Here is a 24,342-nt window from a genome sequence, read left to right on the forward strand (position 1 = left end):
AAAGCAGATCAGTGGTTGCCAGGGATGGGGGTGGGGGGGAGAGGGAGTACTGTATCTTGATAGTTGTGGTAGTTACACAGATCTATACATGGGATAAAATTGAACAGAATTACACACGAACACAAGTAGATGCAAGTTTTTAGTTTCTTTTTTAATGGTCAAGACTGAATAACGTCCGTAGTCTAATTAATAGTAATGGACCAACAGGGTCAGTTTTCAGTTTTCTCCTCTACTGGAGCTATGTAAGATTCACCATTGGGGGGGCTAGGTGAAGAGTGTGCAGGTGTCTACTGTGTTTGCAACTTTGTTAGTCTATTTCAAAATTAAAAATTAAGATGTACAGCTGTGTTCATAGCGGCATTATTCACAGTGGCCAGAAGGTGGAAGCAACCCAAGTGTCTACCAACAGATGATAGTAGATGCATACAGTGGAATGATATTCAGCCTTTAAAAGGATGAACTTCTGACACTGGCCCTACAACAGGTACCTTGAGGACTTAATGCTAAGTGCAATAAGCCAGTCACAAAAGGACAAATAGTGTGCAATTTCACTTACATGAGATACCTAGACTGATCAAATTCGTGGAGACAAAATAGAATGGTGGTCGCAGGAGCTGGGAGGAGGGAGAATGGGGAGCTGTTGTTTAATGAGTACAGGAAACACTTTAATATTTTGGAAGATACAGTTGTAAAGATGAGTGGTGGTGATGGTTGCACAACAATGTGAATGTACTTAATGTCACTGAAATCTACACTTAAAAATTGTTAAAATAGTCCATTTAAAAAATTTAATAGTAAATTTTATGTATTGTCACAATTTCTTAAATGCTATGTAAGTAACACGTTTATTATACAGTGTACACATTTAAATGCAAACATAGATCTTGAATTCTTTTAACTTTTTTCATTTTCATCTTGAGGTGATTGGTGATCACAATCCTATAAAAAGTTGGAAGTGCAGTACAAATAAGTCTTTGGAATAATTTGGGACTGTTGCCAACCTGATGTACCGTCTCTCCCAAGTATTTTAGCGTGCATTTCCTACAACCAAGGACATTCTCTTACATAAGCACAATACCACTCTCAAAACCAAGAAATGAGCATCAATACATTTCTGCTATCTAGTCCTTGGACACTATTCAAGTTTCACAGTGGTCCCAATAATGACCTGTATAGAAAGGGAAGCTAGTTAAAAATCAGGTGTTAAATTTACTTGTCTCTTTAGTTGTCTTCAATCTGGAACAGTTCTTAAGTTTTTCCTTAATTTTCATGATAGTGATACTTTTGAAGATTACAGACCAGCTGTTTTGCAGACTCTCAGTTTGAATTTGTCTGACGTTACCTCATGAATCGATTCAGGTTGTATATTCTGGGCAGGAATATTCCAGAAGTAATCCTGTGTTCTTGATGTGTCTTGTCAGGTGGTGTGGGATTTTGATATTCCCGTTGCTAATGATGTTCACTTTGATCATTTGATGAGGTGTCAGCTTTCACCGCTGTAAAGTTACACTGCTTTCTTTTATAATTGAGTATGTTGTGGGGAGCTATTTTGAAACTGCAGTATCTTAACATGTTTATATTTGAGGACTGATAGTTGGTTATTCAGTGGATTATAATCCATTACTGTCTTTATTTTGATGCTTATCACTGATTTTACCAGTAAGAATCACTTCAGGCTGCCTTTTGTGTCCTTTTGACATGCTGCCACCATTGTGAATGCTTTTATTTTTATTTTTTAATTTTTTTTTTAACATTTATTTATTTTTGAGACAGAGACAGAGCATGAACAGGGAAGGGTCAGAGAGAGAGGGAGACACAGAATCTGAAACAGGCTCCAGGCTCTGAGCGGTCAGCACAGAGCCCGACGCAGGGCTTGAACTCACGGACCGCGAGATCATGACCTGAGCCGAAGTCGGCCGCTTAACCGACTGAGCCACCCAGGCGCCCCAAGTGAATGCTTTTAAATTAAAAAAAAAAAAAAAGTAATCATGATACGAATGGCTACATAGTATGTTATTGGAAGGACAAAGCATAATTTGCTTAAATAATCCCTTTTGGAGCATTTTGTTTTATTTTTAAGGAAAAGAAAGTTTGTGTGCTATAGCCATATTGCCTTCTATAAGCCTTCTAACAATTTACACACCCACCTGCAGTATGTGTGTGCAAATGTCCTTTTCTCCACACACTCGTTAACAGAGTATTTTTGAATAATAGGAACTTCATAATCACAGAGAAACTGTTAGAGGTCAAATAACCCTGTATACTTAAGCATTGAAATGGGTTATCAGGACTCTAGACAAAGGAGAAAATTAAGGGTTTATATGTATCTTTTACTGTTTTTTTTTCTTTTCTCATTTAAAGAGCAAAAAAGAAGGTATCTCAGGAAGTAAAGCCATCATTCCCTTCTTTATGATGCTGATTTTGTAAGGAAGACAGTTTAAAATAGATCTGTTACAATGGAGTCTTTTACTTTTATGATTTGCTCAATTTCTTTCAAATAACTCTCAGTGACCATTGACCTCAAAGATCATTTTCAAAATTCTGAAACCATTCTCTAACCAGCTGTATGACCTTTGAGAAACTTGCTCATCAGTAGGCCTCATTTTCCTCATATCTAATTAAATCAAGTGGTTTGTATGGTACCTTCTCCCTAAAGTTGGAAGACTTTATGAAACTTTATTCTGAGAATTAGAAGGAAGTGGTTGTTTTGTTTTTTGAGCTTACGAAGTTTTGTGGTAAAGTATTCACGTATCTAACTTGGCAACCGTGAGTGGCAGAAAATACCAATTCATTGGGCTTCAGTTTAGTTCACTGGAAGTATCAATTTATAGGCTGGTTTTGTTCTAGGACTTTTGTTAATTTTCCCTTTGCTTTTAATGTAAATCTGTCTTATGGCATTTTTGACGATTTAGTATAGAGGAACAGGGTAACTCAGACATAGATTCCATTTAAGAGTTAAATATATAGAGAGGGGCACCTGGCTGGTTCAGTCCAGAAAGCATGTGACTCTTGATCTCGAATCCATGAGTTTGAGCCCCATGTTGGGTGTAGAGATTAAATAAATATTTAAAAGAGAAGTTAGGTGAAGAAGATATCATAAACTAATAGATATGAGAAAGATTATTCAATAAATGGGATTAGGATAATTGCTTGGCTATTTAGGAAAAAAAAATTAGACCTTTGCTTTAGATCGTATACCAAAATTCTAGATGTATTAAAAACGGAAAGAAAACCATGTAAAATTAGAAAAAAAAATTAAATCTCAAGCTTATATGAAAGCAAATTAATGAAAATTACTAGTGAACAGTTGAATTGATTTGGTCCCATAAAAATTAACTTTGGAAAACAGTTTTACAGTTTCTTGTAAAGTAAACTTAATGTGACCAAGCATTTGCACTCCTGGGAATTCATATTAGAGAAATAAAAACATGTGGTCAGACAACAATCTGTACACAAATATTCATAGCAGCTTTATTTGTAATTGTAAAATACAAGAAACAGCCAACAGGTCCTAAATTGAATGAACTGGCAAACAATCTGTGGTGCAGCTATATAATGGAATACAACTTGGCAATAAAAAAGAATGAATTCTTGACATGCAACAACATGGATGGATTTCAAGGGCATTAAGCTGAGTGGGGGGGGGAAAACACCTCCAAAGAATTACATATTGTGTAATTCCATTTACATAATAAGTACTTATGAAGTAGCAAAATTATGGGGAACAGATCAGTGGCTGACAGGAGTTAGGGTTTAGGGGAGGGTGTATTGAGAGGTAACACGAATGAGGTTTTTGGTTTTTTTTAAGTTTATTCTGAGAATTAGAGCATGGAGGAGGGGCAGAGAGATGGGGAGGGGGGGTGGAATCCCGAGCAGGCTCTGCACTGTCAGCTCTGAGCCCCATATGGGGCTTAAACCCACAAACCTCGAGATCAGGACCTGAGCTAAAATCAAGAGTCAGATGGTTAGCTGACTGAGCTACCCAGGCACCTCAAGGGAGTTTCTTTATATTGATGAATATTACTGAACTATTTTTGCAACAGTTCTTATCCTAGTTGTAGTGTTGGTTACTTGAATCTAATCTGCATATGTGATAAAATTTCATAGAATTACACACACGCAGAAAAATGGTCAAATCTAAACAAAGTGTGTAACTGAGTTAATGGTGTACTGATGTCAGTTTTCTGGTTTGAACAGGTACTAGAGTTATTTACCGCATTATCAGTGTGGGAAACTGGTTGGAGTATACATGAGAGCTCTGTACTGTTTTTGCAACTTAAATGACTTCAGTAGTGAAAAGTTACAAAACTAAATTAAAATGCGGTACATCCAGACAATGGAATATTATTCAGTGCTGAAAAGAAATGAGCCATCAACCATGAAAAGACCTGGAGGAAGCTTAGATGCATGTTATTAAATGAAAGAAGCTAATCATACAGTATGTATAGGCTACATATCGTGTGATATATGTATGTCTACGTACTGTATGATTCCAACTCTATGACATCCCAAAAAAGGCAAAACTGTGGAGACAGTAAAAAGATCAGTGGTTGCCAGGCACAGGGGAGAGAGGGATGTATAATGGAACTGAGGGTTTTTAGAGCATTGAAATTACTCTGTGATACTGTAATTAATGCATTTGTCCTAACACATAGAATGTACAACACAGAGCAAACCCTAATATAAATCATGGACTTTGGGTAATAACGATGTATGTCAATGTAGGTTCATCAGTTGTAACAGATATACTACTCTGCTGGAGGATGTCTGTAATAAATGAGGCTGTGGATGAATGGGGGTGGGGAAGATCTAGGAATTCACTTACCATCTCAATGAACCTAAAATTGCTCTAAAAGTAAAGTCTGTTAAAATTTAACTTGGGTCAGAAATAAACGTTGAATAGCAATTATTAAAGAAAATTTTCATGTCTTATTTATAAAGAACTCACAAATCCATAAGGCAGGCCCTGAATCTCCAGTGGACTAGAAAGCAAGCTTAAGAGAATAAGCAAGTGCTCCAAGAGAGAATTTTGTAGATCTACTTTTGTGTTTATTCAAAATTTCCTGGAATCCCCAAATTCAGTAGTGTAACACCAATGTTCTTAGAAACCTACACTAGAAAAGAGAAAATTTTTTTGCCATTATAGCTGTGTAAAGTCATCTTACCTAAGAGAAAAAGAATTTAAAAGGTCCAAAACAAAGCACTGTAAATTTTCACGGGTTTGAAATAGCTTTGAGAGAGTTTTGAAAGACATTGTATACGTAATCTGTCCCCTCCAAGAAAAAAAAACAAAACCTGTTGTTTTGTTTTTTCAGGTGTAAATTAATTATTTGAAAGCAGTTGAACAATGGAGCCAGACATCATTCGAATGTACTCTTCATCCCCACCACCACTAGACAATGGAGCCGAGGATGATGATGATGATGAATTTGGGGAATTTGGTGGGTTTTCAGAAGTTAGCCCTTCTGGTGTAGGATTTGTTGACTTTGATACACCAGATTATACTCGTCCCAAGGAAGAGTTTGTACCTTCAAACCATTTTATGCCAATTCATGATTTCTCAGAAAATGTAGATAGCCTTACTAGCTTTAAATCCATTAAGAATGGTAATGATAAAGACATCACTGCTGAACTTTCTTCTCCTGTGAAAGGACAGTCTGACGTTTTACTTTCTACCACCAGCAAAGAAATAATTTCATCTAAAACTTTAGATACTTCCATTGATGGCATAGAAAGTCCAGGAGATTTAAATACTATAGTGAAGCAGAGACAGAATGTTGGAACACCTGAAAGTTTCTCTCCAGGAGATTTTAGAACTGATACGAATGTTGTTCATCAAAACAAGCAGTTAGAGAGCTGCAATGGTGAAAAGCCTCCTTGTCTGGAGATTCTAACAAACGGGTTTGCAGTATTGGAAACTGTGAATCCTCAGGGAACAGATGATCTGGACACCGAAGCCGATTCAAAAGGACGAAAGCCTCTTAGCACTCATAGTACTGACTATAACTTAGACTGTGCACCTAGTCCTGCTGAGGAATTTGCAGATTTTGCCACATTTTCCAAAAAGGAAAGGATACAACTAGAAGATATAGGATGTGCAGTTTTAAATGATAGAGAAGCATTAACCATTCAGGAAAATAATAAAATTAATAGGGTCAGTGAACTGAGTTCTGTAAAAGCACTGTCTTTGGGTAGAAGCTTTGACGATAAAGGAGACATTGATGGAGAGGATCAGGTTTGTGTTTCAGAAATAAGCATAATGAGTACCAGAGGTTTCAGTACTGAAAAACAAGGCCTTCCAACATTGCAACAGGATGAATTTTTAAAATCAGTTCAATCAAAGCCTTGGAGTTTGGCAGACTTAGCTGATAATTCAGATGCCAGTATGAGAGAATGTAAAACTGAGGAAAAACTTGATTTGTTTACTTCTAAGTGTGCTGACCTATGCATGGATTCTATTAAAACTTCTGATGCTGATGATGAAGTTGGTTCTTCCAAAGAAGAAAGTAAAAAGTTTACTGACTCCCAAAGCCCCAGCATTGATCCTACAGAAGAAAACGTTCTGGATGATTCTTTAAGTGTAAAAAATGGTGACAGTAGTAATGACTTTGTGACTTGCAATGATACTAACGAGGATGATTTTGGTGACTTCGGCACAGCCAGTGGCACGACTCCACCTTTTGTTACTGGTACCCAAGATTCAATGAGCGATATCACTTTCGAAGAGTCCTCAGAGCACTTTCCACATTTTAGTGAACCAGGTGATGACTTTGGAGAATTTGGAGATACAAATGCTGTTTCTTGCCAGGATGAAATTCTATTTACTGAGTCCGACCTAAAACAGACTTCTGATAGTTTATCAGAGGAATGTAAGTTGGTGGGAAAGTCTTCTGGGACAGGCACTGATCCTGTTTCAAAACTGGAAATTGAGCAAGAAGGTGAATTTGGAGATTTTGATTCTGTGCCAAATATTCGAGAGGACCGCAGTGCTTTTCAAGACTCTGATGATTTTGCGGACTTCAGTTCAGCTGGGCCTAGCCAAGTTGTAGATTGGAATGCCTTTGAGGATGGACAGAAAGATAGTTGTTCTTGGGCTACTTTTGGAGACCAGCAGGCTGCTGAATCTCACCATCGAAAGGAAGCCTGGCAGTCACATAGGACAGATGAAAAGATTGATACTCCAGGAACCCCCAAAATGCACAGTGTCCCTTTAGCAACTTCCAAAGGAGCAGTTGCTGGTGGCCATTTACAGGAAACAGCCACTTCAGTTCAGGTATTTACTGGTTTTCTTTATTTTGTATAATATACTAATTGCCGTGGAGGCAATTCAGCTTTTCAGAAAGTATTTTTAAATTGGGTACCTGTTGAAGGAGTCTCTTATGATACATAATGCTTGCTTGATTTGTGGATTACATTTTTCACAACGCTTTGGTAAACTTTAAATGGACAGTCCTACAATAAGTAATGTTTGGTGAGGTTTTTCTTTATTTCAATGAGTTTAATATTTACAGAAACTCAGCAGCTTGATTTTTTGATTAACATAAATATCGCTTACGTAAAAATTCATTAATTAGCTAACTAGTCCAGTGAATCCTTCAGTTTCTGCCTTTACAGTGATTTTAGAAGAAAATTAAACTCAGATTTAGTAGATGTTTTTTTAAGTTTCAGAAAATAATGTCTCTTAATTTTGTCCATCAAAGACCTAGGAAATTGAAGTACAGTTTTGAGTGTGGCAGAGAGCAAGCAGAATTTGAAACCTCAACCTGAGCTGAAGGCTATAGGGAATTGAAGGATAGAAAAAGAATTTGAGCAAAGCAGATTTGGACTTCATAATTTGACAGCCACTAAAGACCTGGGATGAGGGTACGAGAAGACTAGAACTGTATTTATTTGCTTATAATTTCTTGCAAATGTACATTTATGTTTACACTTATTGGGGAATAAGTGTGTCAGGGAGAATATTTTTACCTGCCAGGGCCTGTACTTTATCCTTTTCTGTTCCAGACTTTTTCAGAGAAGATTCACTGAGATTTATCTTGACCTAAAGTAGCCCCTAGAGACGCAGCTTAATATCCAGGTTATTCCCCGGTCCTGAGTTGTACCCTGTGCTAAACCTAACCTTTCCTCAATCCCGGAGGTATCGGAAAGAAAACTCCCCAGAAAATCACTGCTTTATATTGACAACTGTTTCAGGGAACACTTATCCTACCAGCTTCTTTTAGAGATACTGAGAATAAAATTCCCCAAACTCTTCCAGTTATCTTTTGCCAAGCAAACCATTTTCAATTGGAAATATTTCCAAAGTCTGAGTGTCAGTTGAAATGGTTATACATCATTGCTTTGATAGGTGAAAATACTGTTATCGTATTACCAGGCGGTGTGCATAGCTAATTACTTTTCATTTGACTTTGAGTGTCTGAATAGCTTAATTTGCTAATTCGGTTTTTATATGGTTTGGCTAATGTATATTTTTCCTGTTGATTAATTTATTATGGAAGTAGAAGCTTGCAAGGAGTGAACTAATTATATAATGCAAAGGCAAGACTGTTGATTTTGACCTAATCCTTTCCCTGTTGAGTTTCATCTTACTGTAAGGTGACACTGGTATTGAATGATCTTTAATTTATAGCCTTAGAACTTTTAGCATCATCAGATAATGAATTTTAAAGTATGACCAGTTCAAAAAGGACCTTTTTGTTACACAAGTTGATTGACGTTATTTGTAATTTGACAACTGGACAGAAGAGGTAGTAAAGTATATGAGCTTTATATAATCTTACAAATCTGAGTTTGAATCTTGACTCGGCCTCTTACAAGCTTTATGATTTTGGACAAGTTTCTTCTGAGTTCAGTTGTTTATAAAAAGATCATACCTCTACTTCATTGGACTTTTGTGAAGATAAAATGACAGTAAATTTTAAAGTGAGTGCAAAAGTCCACTGAAAAATAAGAATTTTATAGTATGATTCTATTTTGTGAAAATAGAGCAAAAACCATGTGGATGTGGCAAGATACATTAAGACTTCCTGAGATTTGTTTGGCTTGGTCCTCAGACTTTTATTTTTGCTGAATGGGTTTGGAAAATGAGCAGAACTTGGAGATGGATTTTGGAAAGAAGAAATTGTTGAAAGGGGCTAAAAGATAAGTTTTAGAAGGAAGTTGAGGTAAGGAAATGGTTAAGGCATGCTGAGTAAGTGACTGAGTTGGAAATGATTTTTATTCTTATCCTGCTGTTGTGATCCAGGCTTGTGGCCCGCAGTTGCAGAATCTGCTGGAAAAGTACATTAAGCCCCCTAGGAGAGGATTCGATTTACTGATATTTTTCTTAAAATGTTTCTCCTACTTGTTAAGTGTTGGGGACAGCACAGAAATCTTCACATATTAATGACAGTGAACATTAGGGTTTTAGTGGTAAAACTTAAAATGATTTATTCCTGTTCAGTCTTAACATGGATGCAACAATTCTGCCTTAAACAGAGTGCCTTCGAGTGGTTTTGTCCAAATTCTGCTTTGACAGAATGTTGTGAGTCTTTTAAGATTCATAGCTTGGTTAATTCAATTAAAGAAACATGGGGAACAATTCTTGGTTTTGAGAAATGAGACGAATGGTGTAGTTGTCATTTCAGATTTCTTCTTTTCACTGTGACATTGTCTGGGTCTCTATTTTTTAATACTTTCCTTTTTTGGGGGGCTACCAAAAGGATATCTTCATGTTCTGATAAAATATATCTTCCTTGAGTCAAGAGACCATCAGTTGTTACAGCTTTATTGTAATAATTTGCTACTTAGGGAAAAGTCAACCAAGAAGAAATCTTTCAAACTTATAAAATGTTCTTAGTCAAACTAATTCTCAAATGTGGATCTGGTCGCCTCAGAGGATTGAAGCCTTGATGTAAAGTCATGCTTGACTATTTATTGAGAATTATTCTTCCCTTTCAGTGACTATTTTTTTCTGAGAACCCAGAGCTCAGTATATTTCATTTTCTTGTTAACATTCTTATACATCGTAGAGGAAAACAAGTAGTGGTATCTCTGTTGTACAAATTGGAAAGAGGTCCAAACTATTATTTGCTTTCTGGGCTAAAATTCAAAACAAAACAAAATGATGATTTAAAAAAAAAAAAAAAAGTCCTCCTTACTTTCAAAGCAGTCCTTTTTTCCAAAAGACCATTTCATATATTGTTTTAACAGTTTTCTTTCTTTTTTTTTTAACCTGTTAATGTTCCAGAAAGGAAAGTTGATTGAAATAGCCAAGATTACTTTATCTTAGATGTATGGTAAAGGCGGGTAATATTATAAGTACAACATTTAACTCTGAGGTTTTGGTAAAATTTTTAAAATATTGCTGTGGATGTTATTTGAGAATTTAGGTAATTGATAATTTCTATATTAAGTAGCTATAGAAAAGGAAATTATGAGTAATTGTTTCTTATTAGCCATCTACTTGATTATGCTACTGGGAAAATGTTACTAGATGATTTCTTCTGAGAGGCTTAAAAATTAAGTGTCACAAAAAGAAGAAGGAAGAGAATTATGAATACTTTTAAAGTAAAATAAGCCAAATTGTTGGTGGGGTGCCTGGGTGGCACAGTTGGTTGAGCACCCGACTCTTGATTTTGGCTCAGGTAATGATCCTAGTAGGGTCGTGGGATTGAGCTCCACGTCAGGTTCCATGCTGAGTGTGGAGCCTGCTTGGGATTCTCTCCTTCTCTCTCTGTCCCTGTCCCTGTCCCCTGCTTACTCGCTTGCTCTTTAAAAATTAAAAAAAGGGGCGCCTGGGTGGCGCAGTCGGTTAAGCGTCCGACTCGCGGTCACGATCTCGCGGTCCGTGAGTTCGAGCCCCGCGTCGGGCTCTGGGCTGATGGCTCGGAGCCTGGAGCCTGTTTCCGATTCTGTGTCTCCCTCTCTCTCTGCCCCTCCCCCGTTCATGCTCTGTCTCTCTCTGTCCCAAAATAAATAAAAAAACGTTGAAAAAAAAAATTTAAAAAAATAAAAATTAAAAAAAAAAGAAAAAAGAAAAAAACCTGCTAAATAATAAATAAATCGTTTGTTTGCTGGGAAGTCAGCATTCTCAAACTGACTCTAATTCTACATTTTCACCTTTGTTTATTTAATCATCTGCCTAAGATTTGTGCAGGTTTTCCTTTCTGTAGATGAACACCTGAACTTATTACTGAAAACAGAAGTAAGCAACCAAATAAATTAAGTGGTCAAAAGGTATAAACTTCCAGTTACAAAATAAGTCCTGTGGATGTAATGTACAGCAGGGTGACTATAGTTAATACTGTATTGTATATTTGAAAATCTCTAAGAAAATGGATTGTAACAGTTCTCACAAGAAAAGAAAAATTTGTAACTGTATGGGATGGCTATTAACTAGACTTACTGTGGTGATCATTTTGCAATATATACATTTCGTATCATTATGTCATACACCTGAAACTAATATTTCTTGTGTTATTTTTCCCTCAGAAAAATTGACATTCTGGTGTTTAATTCCAAAATAGGTGGAAATACTTGGTTAGATTTATGCACAAATTGTGCAGAAAGGCCAAACCATCTTTTTAGAGCATGGTGAATATTACAGTTGTTCACTCTTCTTATATAGCTTGAAATTGGGAATTGATAAAGTGTACAAGTGTCGATTGTACTTGATATCTTACTTAATATTTAATAATGGCAAGGCATAAGGTGACCTCTTAAATGGAAGATTAAATTACCCAGTGGATTTTATGTTTCTTCCAAACTTCCACTTTAGGTGCCTGGGTGGCTCAGTCGGTTGAGCGTCCAACTTCGGCTCAGGTCATGATCTCACAGCTCGTGAGTTCGAGCCTCGCGTCAGGCTGTCCGCAGACAGCTCGGAGCCTGAAGCCTGCTTCAGATTCTGTGCCTCCCTCTCTGTCTGCCCCAACCCACTCGCATTCTATCTCTGTCTCTCTCAAAAACAAACATGTAAAAAAAAAAAAAAAAAATTAAACTTCAACCTCAGAGCAAGATCTAATGCTTATCAACGTTAAAACTGTTAATATTAATCAACTTTTGTTCCTAAGGAAGAAAACTAACTAGAAATATGTTGAAGGAACTTTAGGAATTAACCTTAAATACAAGATGCTTTTAAGAAGGTCTGCATGTGAATGGCATAAGACCCAGAGTCTAGGATCCTAGGTGCTGGTCTTACCCTTTGGAAAACTGAATATTTTCAATATACTTCTTATACTCCAGTAGAGTCGTTTACAAAATAGGGGTGTATTTGGGGTTCTCCAGAAAAACAGAACCAGGATGGATAGATGGATGGACTTGGGGGAGGGAGAGACAAAGAGACTAATAAGGGATTGGCTCTTGTGTTTATGGAGGCAGAGAAGTACCAACTACAGTCCTCAAGCTGTCTTCAATTGATTGCATGAGGCCCATTCATATTAGAGAAGACAATCTGCCTTACCCAGGTTACCAATTCAGATGTTAATCTCATCCAGAAACACCTGCACACACATACCCAGAACAGTGTTTGACCAGTTGTCTGGGCACATGGCCCAGTCAAGTTGACACATAACATTAATTTAATAAGAGGGAGTGCCATTTTTCCCTGTGTAGCATTCAGGATTTAGGGGAGATTTATAACGTGTTTGTGACTGGGACCTACCAGTTGGTAAACTCTGCATTTAATATGACTTGTTTGCATCAGTGAATAAAATGAAACGGCTGCTTATATACCTTTACCCTAAACATGGAGATATGACAGACTTGAGAATGAGTATAAGTGAATTCATACATAATGCTTTGCCCCCATTGATGAATTAAACCATTGGATAGCTGAGCATTTGTGCTTTCCCAGAAATCATACCTGGTTTGAAAAAGTAATAATTGTTATTATAGAGACATTGAAGGTAATAAAGGACCCTGATAGGAAAACAAATATATGAAAAGGAGAAAATTGGGAAAGGTAAAAGCCAGTGTACCTTTTGAGAGCAATATAGCCAGGGCCACATATGACTTTTATATGACTTACCCATAAAAGATATTTAAAATTCTATTTTATAACTTGGTGTAAAGATGAATATATTAATATTAGCTATTAAAACATTTTCATGAATCCCTAAAGTTATTGTGGGCCTTAGGCCTTGGCCCTGGGTACATACAGTGAGTGCTTGAAAGCGATGCTCTGGTGTTATACTGCCAGATTCAGATCTAGGTTTCAACACTAATTTGTATTAGTCACTTTCTTGAACCTTAGATTTAGAGAATAATAATAGTACTTATTTAAAATGCCTTACTCTGAAAGTAAAATAAAATTGTACGTGTCAGTGTGTTTACCACGTTCTCTTGCACATAAGTGTTCAATAAAAGTTGCTACTGAAAAATCTCAGAAATGAACTTCTTGGAAAATGGTCTGTAAAGGTGCAAGAGATAGTGATGCCAACTGCATTTTTTGGTGAATGGCAGAAAGTATTGGAGGCAAATGAGAATTTGTGTGAGAGCATCTCGAGTTCTGGCTACTGCTTGGGGCTAGTTTCTGTTCTCAGAATAGTTTTGACAGGTTAGGAACTCTTCTGAGCACCATGCTCTTCTCCTTTGTCTTAGCGCTGGACATGAATAGAGAAAATAAAATGGACTCTGGCACCTGCCTTGAATAGCATTTGACTTTCAACCGTACATTGATCAGAGCCCCCAGTTCTTAAAACGTGTAATGGCCAGACGTGAGGCTGTTCACCAGGCTGAGAATTTGCTACATGTGTGAATTGAAAGGCATGCGTATTCAGCTAACCAACCACCAGTTTTCTAATTCCACATTCAAGAGAGAACTGATGACTGTTTTACCTCTTTGGCTTTGAAGTTAAAAGCATTTAAAAGGCAATAATTGAGGGTCGCTTGTGTGGCTCAGTCTGTTAAGTGTCCATCTCTTGATTTCGGCTCAGGTCATGATCTCACAGTCGTAATGTGGAGCCTGACGTGGGGCTTGAACTTAAGTGTGGAGCTTGCTTGGGATTCTCTCTCCCTTTTTCTGTCGGCTCCTCCCCCACTCGCTCAATCACTCAAAAATTGAAAAAAAAAGGTGTTTATTTTTAAGAGAGACATAGCATGAGCGGGAGAGGGGGAGAAAGGGAGACACAGAATCTGAAGCAGGCTCCAGGCTCTGAGCTGTCAGCACAGAGCCCAACATGGGGCTCAAACTCATGAACCAGGAGATCGTGACTTAAGCCAAAGTTGGACGCTTAATTGAGCCACCCAGGTGCCCCAATGAACATTTTTTTTAATCCCAACTTCTTAAAAAGATAAAAGTCAGGTAATTGATGTGAATGTTATTTTATTTAGTTTGCTATGCAGTTACTATTGTAACCTCAGCTAACTAGTATGCTAAATGTGTGGGTACTTGTTACCTTCTCATTAATTTACAGTGCATCACTCTTTAGTAAAAATTTGTAGTTTGCTTTGTTAAAAACTATGAATTATATAGATGAAATAATTGCTTTAAGTGTGGTCATCACCTCAGCAGTTAACAGTTGAATCTCTTACCTAATGGCTACAAATGTTTGAAAGACCACAAAAAGTGGGTAAAAGCATGATTTGGTGAAAAGAGACTTTGGAGTCAGACTTGGGATCAAATCCTTGCTGTGTACCATACCAACATGAGACTGTGGTTAATTAATCTCCATGAGCTTTAGTTTCATCTATAATGAAACAGTAATACTTACCTTTCAGGATTTGTTTTTGTTTTGTTTTTAAAGATTAGTAAAGTAACATATGTAAGTATCAAACATAGTACCTAGAACATAAAGGCATTTGGTTATTTATACTTGTTACAATTATATAAATATATCCAATCTATGTACAAAAATGATTTAGATGGCTTATAATAAGATCTACTTTCATAAGTAGAACAAACATGCCCCCTGCAGTCTTAAATAAGGGTGAAGTGCCTTTTTTTTTTTTTTTTTTTAAGTGCACACTGACTTAACATTAACTTAGCTAACATTTTTATATCCACTATATGCACGAACCTAAGTACCGGAGATTCGAAATGAGACATAGTCCCCACCCTCAATGCTCCTATAATTTTTAGAAATTGAACTTCGAACTGCTTTGATGGCAACATAATCTAGTGTTTAAGAGCACAGACTCTGAAACTGTACCTCCTAGATTAGGATTCAGCATGTAATATTCATCTGACTGTGGGCAAATTAACCTCTTAGTGCTCCGTTTTTCTCATCTAGACAATGGGGATAAGATTACTGTTACTTCCCTCTGATGGTTCATCTGTGTTCTTCTGTGAGCTAATATTCATAAAGCATTTAGAATAACGCCTGGCATGTGATAAGCACTGCATAAGCATTAAATGAAAAACATAACACACTGTATCAAGCTTTTGCTGTTTGTGACGGTTTCAGAGGGCATCTTTTGATCTTTCACTTTCTTGAACTAGGCTGTACTGATATTGTTTGTTTTCCATATGCTGCCTTATCTGCTGAGGGAAACTAGAGCGTAGCCAGTCTGACTTTACCACTAATTCCAAATAATAAAATATAATATTTTAGAATTTTACATCTAATACAAGTCCACATGTACTGTAATGTGTTAATAAACATTACTGTTAAATTCACATCTTTTTTTGAGTCAGTCTGCTCCAAGGAGTTCAAAACTGTGTAGTATCCCCATTTAATCAAAACTAGGAGTAGCTTGCCTCTTATGGCTGGATGCAATCTATATAGAAACAAGAATTCTTATTAGGTAGAGTAATATAAAGTTATTTTTTACTCTTACACAGAATAAATCCAAGTTAAATAATAATTCATTTCAGTAACCCTAGTGTTGATGTGATATTAATTTTATTACTGATTTGGTTTAAGGCTATTGTATGTATTAAACTATCCATGGCTAATAGTATTGAGGAAAAAATTTATATAGATATTACAACAGTTAAACTTAATAATTAAAACAAAAACTTTTACCAATATCACAGTTTTCATATATAACTTTTATCTTGTGCTCATATGTCTCAAATATCTCAATTTTTTTTTTAATTTACTGTGTGATTACAGTCTTTTAGAAAATCGGTTTCTTGAAAGAAACCTTTCTGTTTGGTCACAAGAGAGACTGTTGTGGTGGGTTGTTTGATTTCTCTTTCGAGCATTATGTTAGCTATGTTCTTAAACCTGTTCTACTTACCAAGTTCCTTGGACTATGTTCCATTACATTTTGAACTTGTAACTTTATTGTGCTTCTTGGGAAGTAAAACACTCAAACACCCCCAACGTGTGATTTGCACACTTTGCATTTTATAGTGTGATCAAGATTTGAGTCACAAATGCCAAAATGTCAAGCAAAATGTTTACCAATTTCCAAAGTTTAAAATCCACAAGGAGTAGCAGTAACACGTTATATTTATAAAAGTGGTTCTTAATGATAGACTTTTTTAAATTGGTACTTATTTTCCAATTAAGTTGGAGGGTCTTGGAGAAGGTGCAAAAATTTGTATTTTCTTGTTATAATGTAGAAATTGATAGTCTGAGACAAATATTTTCTTAATGATTTAGAATGCCAAGTAGTGGTAGAGCAACATCCCTAGTGAGCTTTGAATCTAGTTTTGACATTTACTTTATTCCTTGGTAGGCCACTCTGTTTCTGCATATCATCTGTACAATAACAATAGTAGTAAGAAAAAGTTACCACTTCTTGAGCACACACTGGGTGCCAAGTATTTAATCCTGTAACTCGTCACCCACCCTGTGAGGTTGCCCCTGATATCTCCAGTTTATAAATCCAGAAGCGGAGTCTCAGCCCCTTGCGTCCACAGTCCTCCACTGAAGTATTATAGTTACATCAGCCATTTACTTACTGGAATTGACTAGTAGCAAATGAAATTTGGCATTTATTACCGTGAACAAAATATTAGTATGGAACTCTTTCTAGAGGATTCCCTTCTACCAGACTAGTCTCATAGTTGGAAATAGTCTGATAGTTGGAAATCGATGTACTTTTAAAGCAAAATGTCAGAGGAAATTCAATTTTCGTCAAAATCTTTAATTCTGTTAGCTGCTTTCTTGTTAAATTGTTAGAGTTCCTCCTTGTGGTGGGTGGTGCTTTTCAGTTAGTGGGTTCTGATTATTTGAATCTTTGTTATTTACTGCCATACCACAGGTATCTGCAAACTATGGCCTGTTCTATCTGGCTGCCTGTTCTGGTAAATAAAGTTTCATTGGAACACACCACACTTACTTGTTTATGGCTGGTGCAAAGCTGAAAATATTTATCTGGCCCTGTATAGAAAAAAATTCTGACCCTTGCTCTACTTCATTCAACAAAATATTTGAAGCAATCGAATGTAATATCTAACCTTAAAGACAAATGGAACTGTCTTTTAAATTTCCCACGTAATTTATACTCTGTATGAGAGGGGAAGATGTAAAAACTTGAAGTGATTGTAATGTTCACATACATTCCACTCATTTTAAGAATTTGCTCACTGTCGTACCTAAGACTTGGTAGTTAGATGTAATATTGCCCAAATGACTGAATGTATTTTGGGGTCATTGCTTCTTTTGACAAATATTTTTTCTTTCCCACGAAAAGGATAACAGAGGATACGAGAGAGATTCAATTGTAATTTACAGAGAAGTAAAATATGGTCATGTGAGTTTTTGTTTACCTTGTCTGCCCAGAAGGAGCCTGTGCTCATCATGTTTCCAATTAGATGGTTATCTGATCCCTTTAAAAGTAATGTCTGTCCATTCCCTCTGTTGAAGCAAGTAAGTGCCGGTCCCCTTGACACACTCAAGTTTCACGAGCCTTGGGATCTTGAGTCTACTCTTTCCTGTAGGTTTCATAATTGATACTGAGAACCTTTTCCCATATCACACACATGAATATAATGAAGGTGTTAGAATAACTTTTGTAGAGATAGCAGAAGAGTACCCTGAGACTAATTATGCATTGTTAAGTTTTTGCTCTGATACTGCTTCCAAAAGAGATTTTTGGATTGGAAAATCTGGAAGATATTTTCCTTTTGCTTTTCATTTTCCTGTTTGCTGACTGTGCTAAACAACAGAAATCAAGCGTTAACTTGTCTTTGTTACTTGGCAGGAAATACCACCATGATGTGGCGTTTTCTTGTGTACTCGATAGCATTTCAGTAGTACACTTCTGACAGTCTTTAACAGTTTGTATTCCTATTTGATGTTTAAGCGGTAAATTGAGTTAAGTTGAAAATATTTTACATGTGTCTGAGATACACTTAGGAAAGTGGGGATAAATGTTAGTTACTGTGGGCTGCACATGTAGAATAACCTAGTAGTACCCAAAAAGTGTAAGTGAATATAAATTCAGCAAATTTTAATTAAAGAAAATACTTCAAAATGCCAGTGTTCTCAGTAAAAATACTCTAGGGAATATCCATTGGGAATATCCAACACTGGAAGAAAGGCAGTGTTCTATTCAAAAATACACCTGTATACACCACAGAAGAGTAAAGAAGTGGGATTTTTAAAAGATAACACAGATCATCAAAATGAAAAATGAGCTATTGCTTTTCTTAGTAAAAATAAGACATTCTTTCCTACTTTGTTCTTTTAGCAGAGATATTTCTAAAAGTGTTTTAAAATTCAAATGTTTTTATGCTCAAGAAAAAAGTTCTCTTCAACTATGATAGCATAATACTTTTCACAAACCTTCAATTTAATTGTTCCTAAATCTAGAGTACATGGGTGGTAGTAGGGAACATCCCGTGATAGAATATGAATGCCGCCTGCTTTTATGAATGTTGCTGTTTGGTTTTGGTTTTGCTTTGGGTAGATAATTCACACTTTGCGATTGCTTTCTCATTATACAATTGAGTAGTTAATTTCTTCTTTGAATTTTTTAATAGACTAATAAATAAGGTAATGTTTGCAAAGTACCAGCTATGTTGCTTGGCATATAACTACATTTACTTGTCGCCACTGTATCACCATGAGTATTTAAAGTGATCATTTAGAGCATCTGTTCTGCAAGTAGTTATGCTCCTTTGACTTAGTGCTTCCTGTACCTGACTGATAGTGAACCTCCCTCTCCTGTAGTAGTGGACAGGGTGTGGGGTCAGAGGTGTGTGTGTGTATGTGTGTTGATGATGATAAAACTAAAATCATTAAAATTAGAGAAATTAAACTTTTGGGGGGTTGTTTTGATGCAGACAGCTTTACTAAACCGCCTGGAGCGAATTTTCGAAGCATGTTTTCCTTCAATATTTATCCCTGATACTGAAGAAGAAGTTACTTCCCTGAAGCACTTGCTGGAAACAAGCACCTTCCCAATAAAAACAAGAGAGGCCTTAGCTGAAAGTGGGTAAGTAGTAGACAGTTTTTAGATAGCATGTATGTTCTTTAGTTTTAACCTTATAAATTAGAACAACAGTTACCTTAAAACATCAGGGTTCTAAAATGTTCTTGTAACATTGTGTTGAAGTTTAAAAAATCATATTGTGCTGAAACAAAACAAAAAAAACCTCCCTATTCCATTTTTGAACGCTTTTTCAAATATTTCTAAATCCTTACTCTCCTCAGTCGATTTTATATATTATCTTTTGACTTGAGTATGGTAAGTGTGAATTTAGACTTTACATGTGCTCTTCTCCTCCCTTCATCTTCCCTGTATGACTTACATCATAGTTTTTTGTTAAGTTGATATTTGGTATTTTCATTATTTTAATCATGTGAATAGTGTTCATTGCTAAGCCACTATTTCCATTATAGTAAGCTTCTTCTTGGACTTGATAGTTGCCTCTCTTTTTCATTTACTCAGTCTTTTCCTACACTCCAGGTTATGATCAAACCTGTCAGGCTAGCCATTCCATTTTTTTTTCCCTGAGCCTTCCACCATTCTATCCCAATTTGGGATGGATTCAATCTAGGCTTCTTAAACATGGTATCTTGGGATTGCCATTCACTTAGAGCCCATATTGGTGGGGCACATCCTCTGATAGCCTCCTGAGAAATAAAGGTACATGGGTAGTAAAATTTTTATTCTACCCTTATGTTAAATTTATAATTTAGGATTTTTTTGTTGTGGGTATTCTGGAATTTCACAATGAAGTATATTGATATGAGTCTTTATTAATTGGACTGAACACTAGGTATATGACCTTTCAATCTGGAGGCTTCTGTCCTTCAGTATTGGGCAGTTCTCTTGAATTGACAATTACCAATATAATACCAATACAGTTACTTTCCCTCCATTGTTTTCTTTCTGGAACTCCTATTAATTATTAGATGTTAGAGGAGCTAGATTGATTATCTAATTTTAATTTCAAAGTTATTATTCCTGGACTTTTGCATCTCATTACTCCACCTCTGAACATATTCTCTCCCTCTACAAGTCCCTCCTTCATCCCTCTTTGTGACCTCAAAGTTTGTGGTGCAAAGTTTTAGTTATCTCTTAATTTTTTTTAAATATGGAGATTATGATTTGCTTCTTGGTTTTTTGGGGGTGATTTCTGAGAACGGGACAAAAAGGTTTATGCTTTACCATCTTAAAACTGTTTAGATGTGTTATTTAAAAATATGCTAGTTCTGCAGTAGTTCATACTCTTAGACCCAGAAATCTCTCCAAGAGATTCATTTTGGGAAATAACACAACTCTACAACAAAATACCGTGTAAGATACAGGAAGATAATTTGCCTAACTAACAATAGGAGATGAACAGTGAAAATAACTTATTTAAACTATAAGGTTGTGGTCAAATAATGATGCATGTGTCTAACAGAATGTTACATGACCATTGGAAAATGTATACATGTAGATGAGGAAATGCTTAAAATCTGAGAAAAGAATACAAAATTATGTATTTGCTGTAATTGCAGTTGTGTGTTTGTGGATCAAGACTCAAAGAGAAAGCATATTAAATAGCTATAGTAATATGGTGGAATGCTGAATGATTTCTTTCCTTCTCTTAAATATTAAATATTTTTGTTTTAAGGGGTGCCCAGTTGGCTCAGTCAGTTAAGCGTCTGACTTCTGCTCATGATGTCATAGTTTGTGAGTTTGAGCCCCATGTCAGGCACTGTGCTGACAGCTCAGAGCCTGGAGCCGGCTTTAGATTCTGTGTCTCCCTCTCCCTCTGCCCCTCTCCTGCTCGTGCTCTCTCAAAAATAAACGTTAAAAAAAAAAAAAAAAAAGTTTGGTGCTCCTGGGTGGCTCAGTCGGTTAAGCATCAGACTTCAGCTCAAGTCATGATCTCACAGTTTGTGAGTTAAAGCCCCATGTCGGGCTCTGTGCTGACAGCTCAGAGCCTGGAGCTGGCTTCGGATTCTGTGTCTCCCTTTCTCTCTGCTCCTCCCCCACTTGTGGTCTCTGTCTTTCAAAAACAAATAAATGTTAAAAAAATATAAAATTAAAAAAAATATTTTTTACAATTGAAAAAACATACAGGCTAAATTTTGGTTGATTACTGACATACTGTTTCAAATGAGTTTAGCTTAGCTACTAGCTACTTTAATGACTATAAGTGGTGGCAGTTGATTTTATTCAGAAAATAGCTGTATACTCATGTTAAACACAAGATTAACTGGAATGTATAATATTTCACAGTCACATTAAAACTAGGATTCATGGTGAAAGCTGTTGAGTAACCCATTGTTGATGGCTTCATCATGACCTTTGCAGGGAACTGCTGGATGTGTGGACCGAGCTACAGGACATCCACGATGCACATGGCTTGAGATATCAGTGGGGTGGCTCCCATAGCAACAAGAAGCTTTTGTGCTCCTTGGGAATAGACACCCGAAACATTGTGAGTTTTGTTAGTACCTTGGAAAATCCTTTAGTGGACCTATGGGTGTTTTTAAATTCTGTTACACTTTTGTTCAAGCTGTGATAAGCTAGTTCCTCAGAAAAATGTTAGTTGGCTTAAATGCTCATGTATTTTGAATATGCCAGCTCTTAAACATAAATGCATCTAAATTTTTCTCCAGTCAATATTTCTTACTTTTAGAAAAGGTTGTTTGTAATGTTTTTCATTAACTATAAAATAGAGGAATTGTAGTAACAGATCCAAAATACAAGCCCATATGGGCAACTTAACAGTTTCTTCTATTTATATTTCACAATGTATGCAATAACATGTTAACTGTTTCAGTGTATGACATCCCATTCTCTGAATATACATTCTTTTTCTCTAACACACATGTGTAGCTCTTCACGGGTAACAAGAAGCAGCCTGTTATAGTGCCCATGTATGCAGCAGGATTGGTAAGTACAAAATGTCCCTGTACCTATTTATCATTGCTGCATTCATTCTATAAAATTATCTTACGTGGCATGATGTGGAAAGTATATTTTAAGGGGTGTCTAGTGTGGGAACATTAAGGGAATAAGTATTAATATCCTTTTTCATCTCATCCCTTCAAGTCTTGATTTAAGGACATCTTGCTGTATTAATTAAAGACACTGTTTTGTTTTAGATCGAAGATTATCCTAGTAATATAGTGCTCATAACTCTTTGTAAAATGTACCTTTAGAGGTCTTGCTTTTTCTTCTTTCCTTCTTGTTTTTCTTCCTAAATTTGCCTTTAAAAAGTGGAAGCTGAAGTATTTGAAGGCTTAGATAGCATTTGTTGTAACCCAGTTGTGATCAGTTTTAAATCATGCACTGTTGAAGCAATGGATGGATGTGTCTAAAACCTTGGGAATACCAAATGATAGTAATTAAAAATGGGCCAGGACCCATAATCGGCCCTCAGTTTTTTTCCATTAATTTTTTAAATATGTTGAATTTTGTTTTTTCAGATATGCCAGGTAGTCCAGGATAACTGAGGAATTTTCTTTCTGTACCTTCTCAAGACTCAGTCACACTTTGAAGTTTGATGTGTTTGTGTTTTTTGGTGTGTCTTTGAGTTATTGGTGAATTAAATTCTTTCACCAATAACTTTTGAAAACAAGGAAAAATGTTTAAGAAAGAAAAATATAGCTTGGTATGGAATTTATACAACCTTATGTGCATGCAAAAATGAATTTGCTGTGAAATTTGACCTTTTTCAATCTACAAAACTTTTCCATGAATAAGGCCTAATTATTGATTTGAATTGGAATGTTTTACTTTTTGTTTTTGTAGTTTTGTGGAATTAGACAAAAACCTGTGCTTGAATCTTTTTATCAGTTTCTCTCCTTTACAAATGTAACTTACCTTGTATTTTCAAAACACCTTGATTATCCCTATACTGTTTGCTGTTGTGGGTAAATATAATCCAGGACATACTCTAACCTTTGGTTATTTGCATTTCTTTTTTCCTCAAGGAGTAGCATTCTAGAGGTGGTTGGTGTTACTGTCACATACTGAGGTAGAAAGTATGAATTTAATTTGTAGGAGTTTTCATTCAGCACACTGGGGGCGGTAACCTACTTAATCCTTATGTGTAGGCTCAGGCATGAGCCAGTTCTTTAAATTTTGTGAGGAATTAGAGAGGGATATTCTTGCTTTATTTTTCTGCCTTAATTACAATCTTTATTAGCAATAACTCTACCATTTTTATAAGCTTTTAATACCAAAGTTGATTTAGTGAATACATCTCTCCTCCTCCATCTTTATGATGCCTTATGTTTAGAAACATTCTTTTTCATATCTGGTTTCAGATTTTAATTATACCTGAATTTTTCCCATGGTGCTTTACACAGATAAGGTGTTCAGTATCTTTTGGTCTCATCGGAAGCAGTAGTACCTGAAGTGGTCAGTTAAGTCACTGGTTCTCAGACCTTAATATGAATCAGAATTGGGGCACCTGGGTCGCTCTGTCGGTTGAGCATCCAACTTCAGGTTGGGTATAATCTCACAGTTTGTGAGTTTGAGCTGTGCATCGGGCTCACTGCTGTCAGTGCAGAGCCTGAGCCCACTTTGGATCCTCAGCCCAAGGATGTGTTTGTGTTTTTGGATTCCTTCAGATCCTCTGCCCCCCCCCTCTTTCTGCCCCTCCTCTGCTCTCACTCTTTCAAAAATAAAACATTAAAAAAATACTTTATAAAAAACATGCATCAGAATTGCTTGGAAGATGTATTAAAACAGAATGCTGGGCATCATTGAGTTTCTTATTCAGTAGGGGTGGGGTTACGTATCTGACGAGTTCCCAGGTGATGCAAAAACTACTGATTGGGGACCACTTTGAGGACCACTGATTTAAGTGATAGTTGACATTAGAAAAGTTGGCTAAGGTTGGTAATTGTTTGCTGAATGCATGGTCTCTTTACATAAGGGCACACTAGAAAGTGTGCAGAATGTATATGCTGATGAGTCAGACCACGAATTTATTTTCATTCAAGCTTTGGAGGAAAGCCTTTTATAAAATATCATCGTTAAGAATGGAATTTGTGTGGGGCACTTGGGTGGTTA

General features: G+C 36.3%; 1 protein-coding gene across 4 annotated transcripts in view; it reads left to right on the plus strand.

Annotated features, from left to right (window-relative positions):
- Positions 1-24,342, plus strand: part of AFTPH (aftiphilin) — a 67,612-nt gene that overhangs the window by 21,713 nt on the left and 21,557 nt on the right. For 3 of the 4 annotated variants that reach the window (XM_047069289.1, XM_047069286.1, XM_047069287.1), the window contains exons 2-5: positions 5,316-7,273; positions 19,160-19,311; positions 21,628-21,754; positions 22,156-22,212. In XM_047069289.1, coding sequence (XP_046925245.1) covers positions 5,348-7,273; positions 19,160-19,311; positions 21,628-21,754; positions 22,156-22,212 — 2,262 coding nt within the window. In that variant the 5' untranslated portion in view covers positions 5,316-5,347. The remainder of the gene's footprint in view (positions 1-5,315; positions 7,274-19,159; positions 19,312-21,627; positions 21,755-22,155; positions 22,213-24,342) is intronic. The other variant, XM_047069288.1, reaches the window with a different exon arrangement.

This window comes from Lynx rufus, unplaced genomic scaffold, assembly GCF_022079265.1.
Source record: "Lynx rufus isolate CCGP_SWC_20201006 ecotype Redwood Valley unplaced genomic scaffold, mLynRuf1.p SCAF_8, whole genome shotgun sequence".
NCBI classification, from domain to species: Eukaryota; Metazoa; Chordata; class Mammalia; order Carnivora; family Felidae; genus Lynx; species Lynx rufus.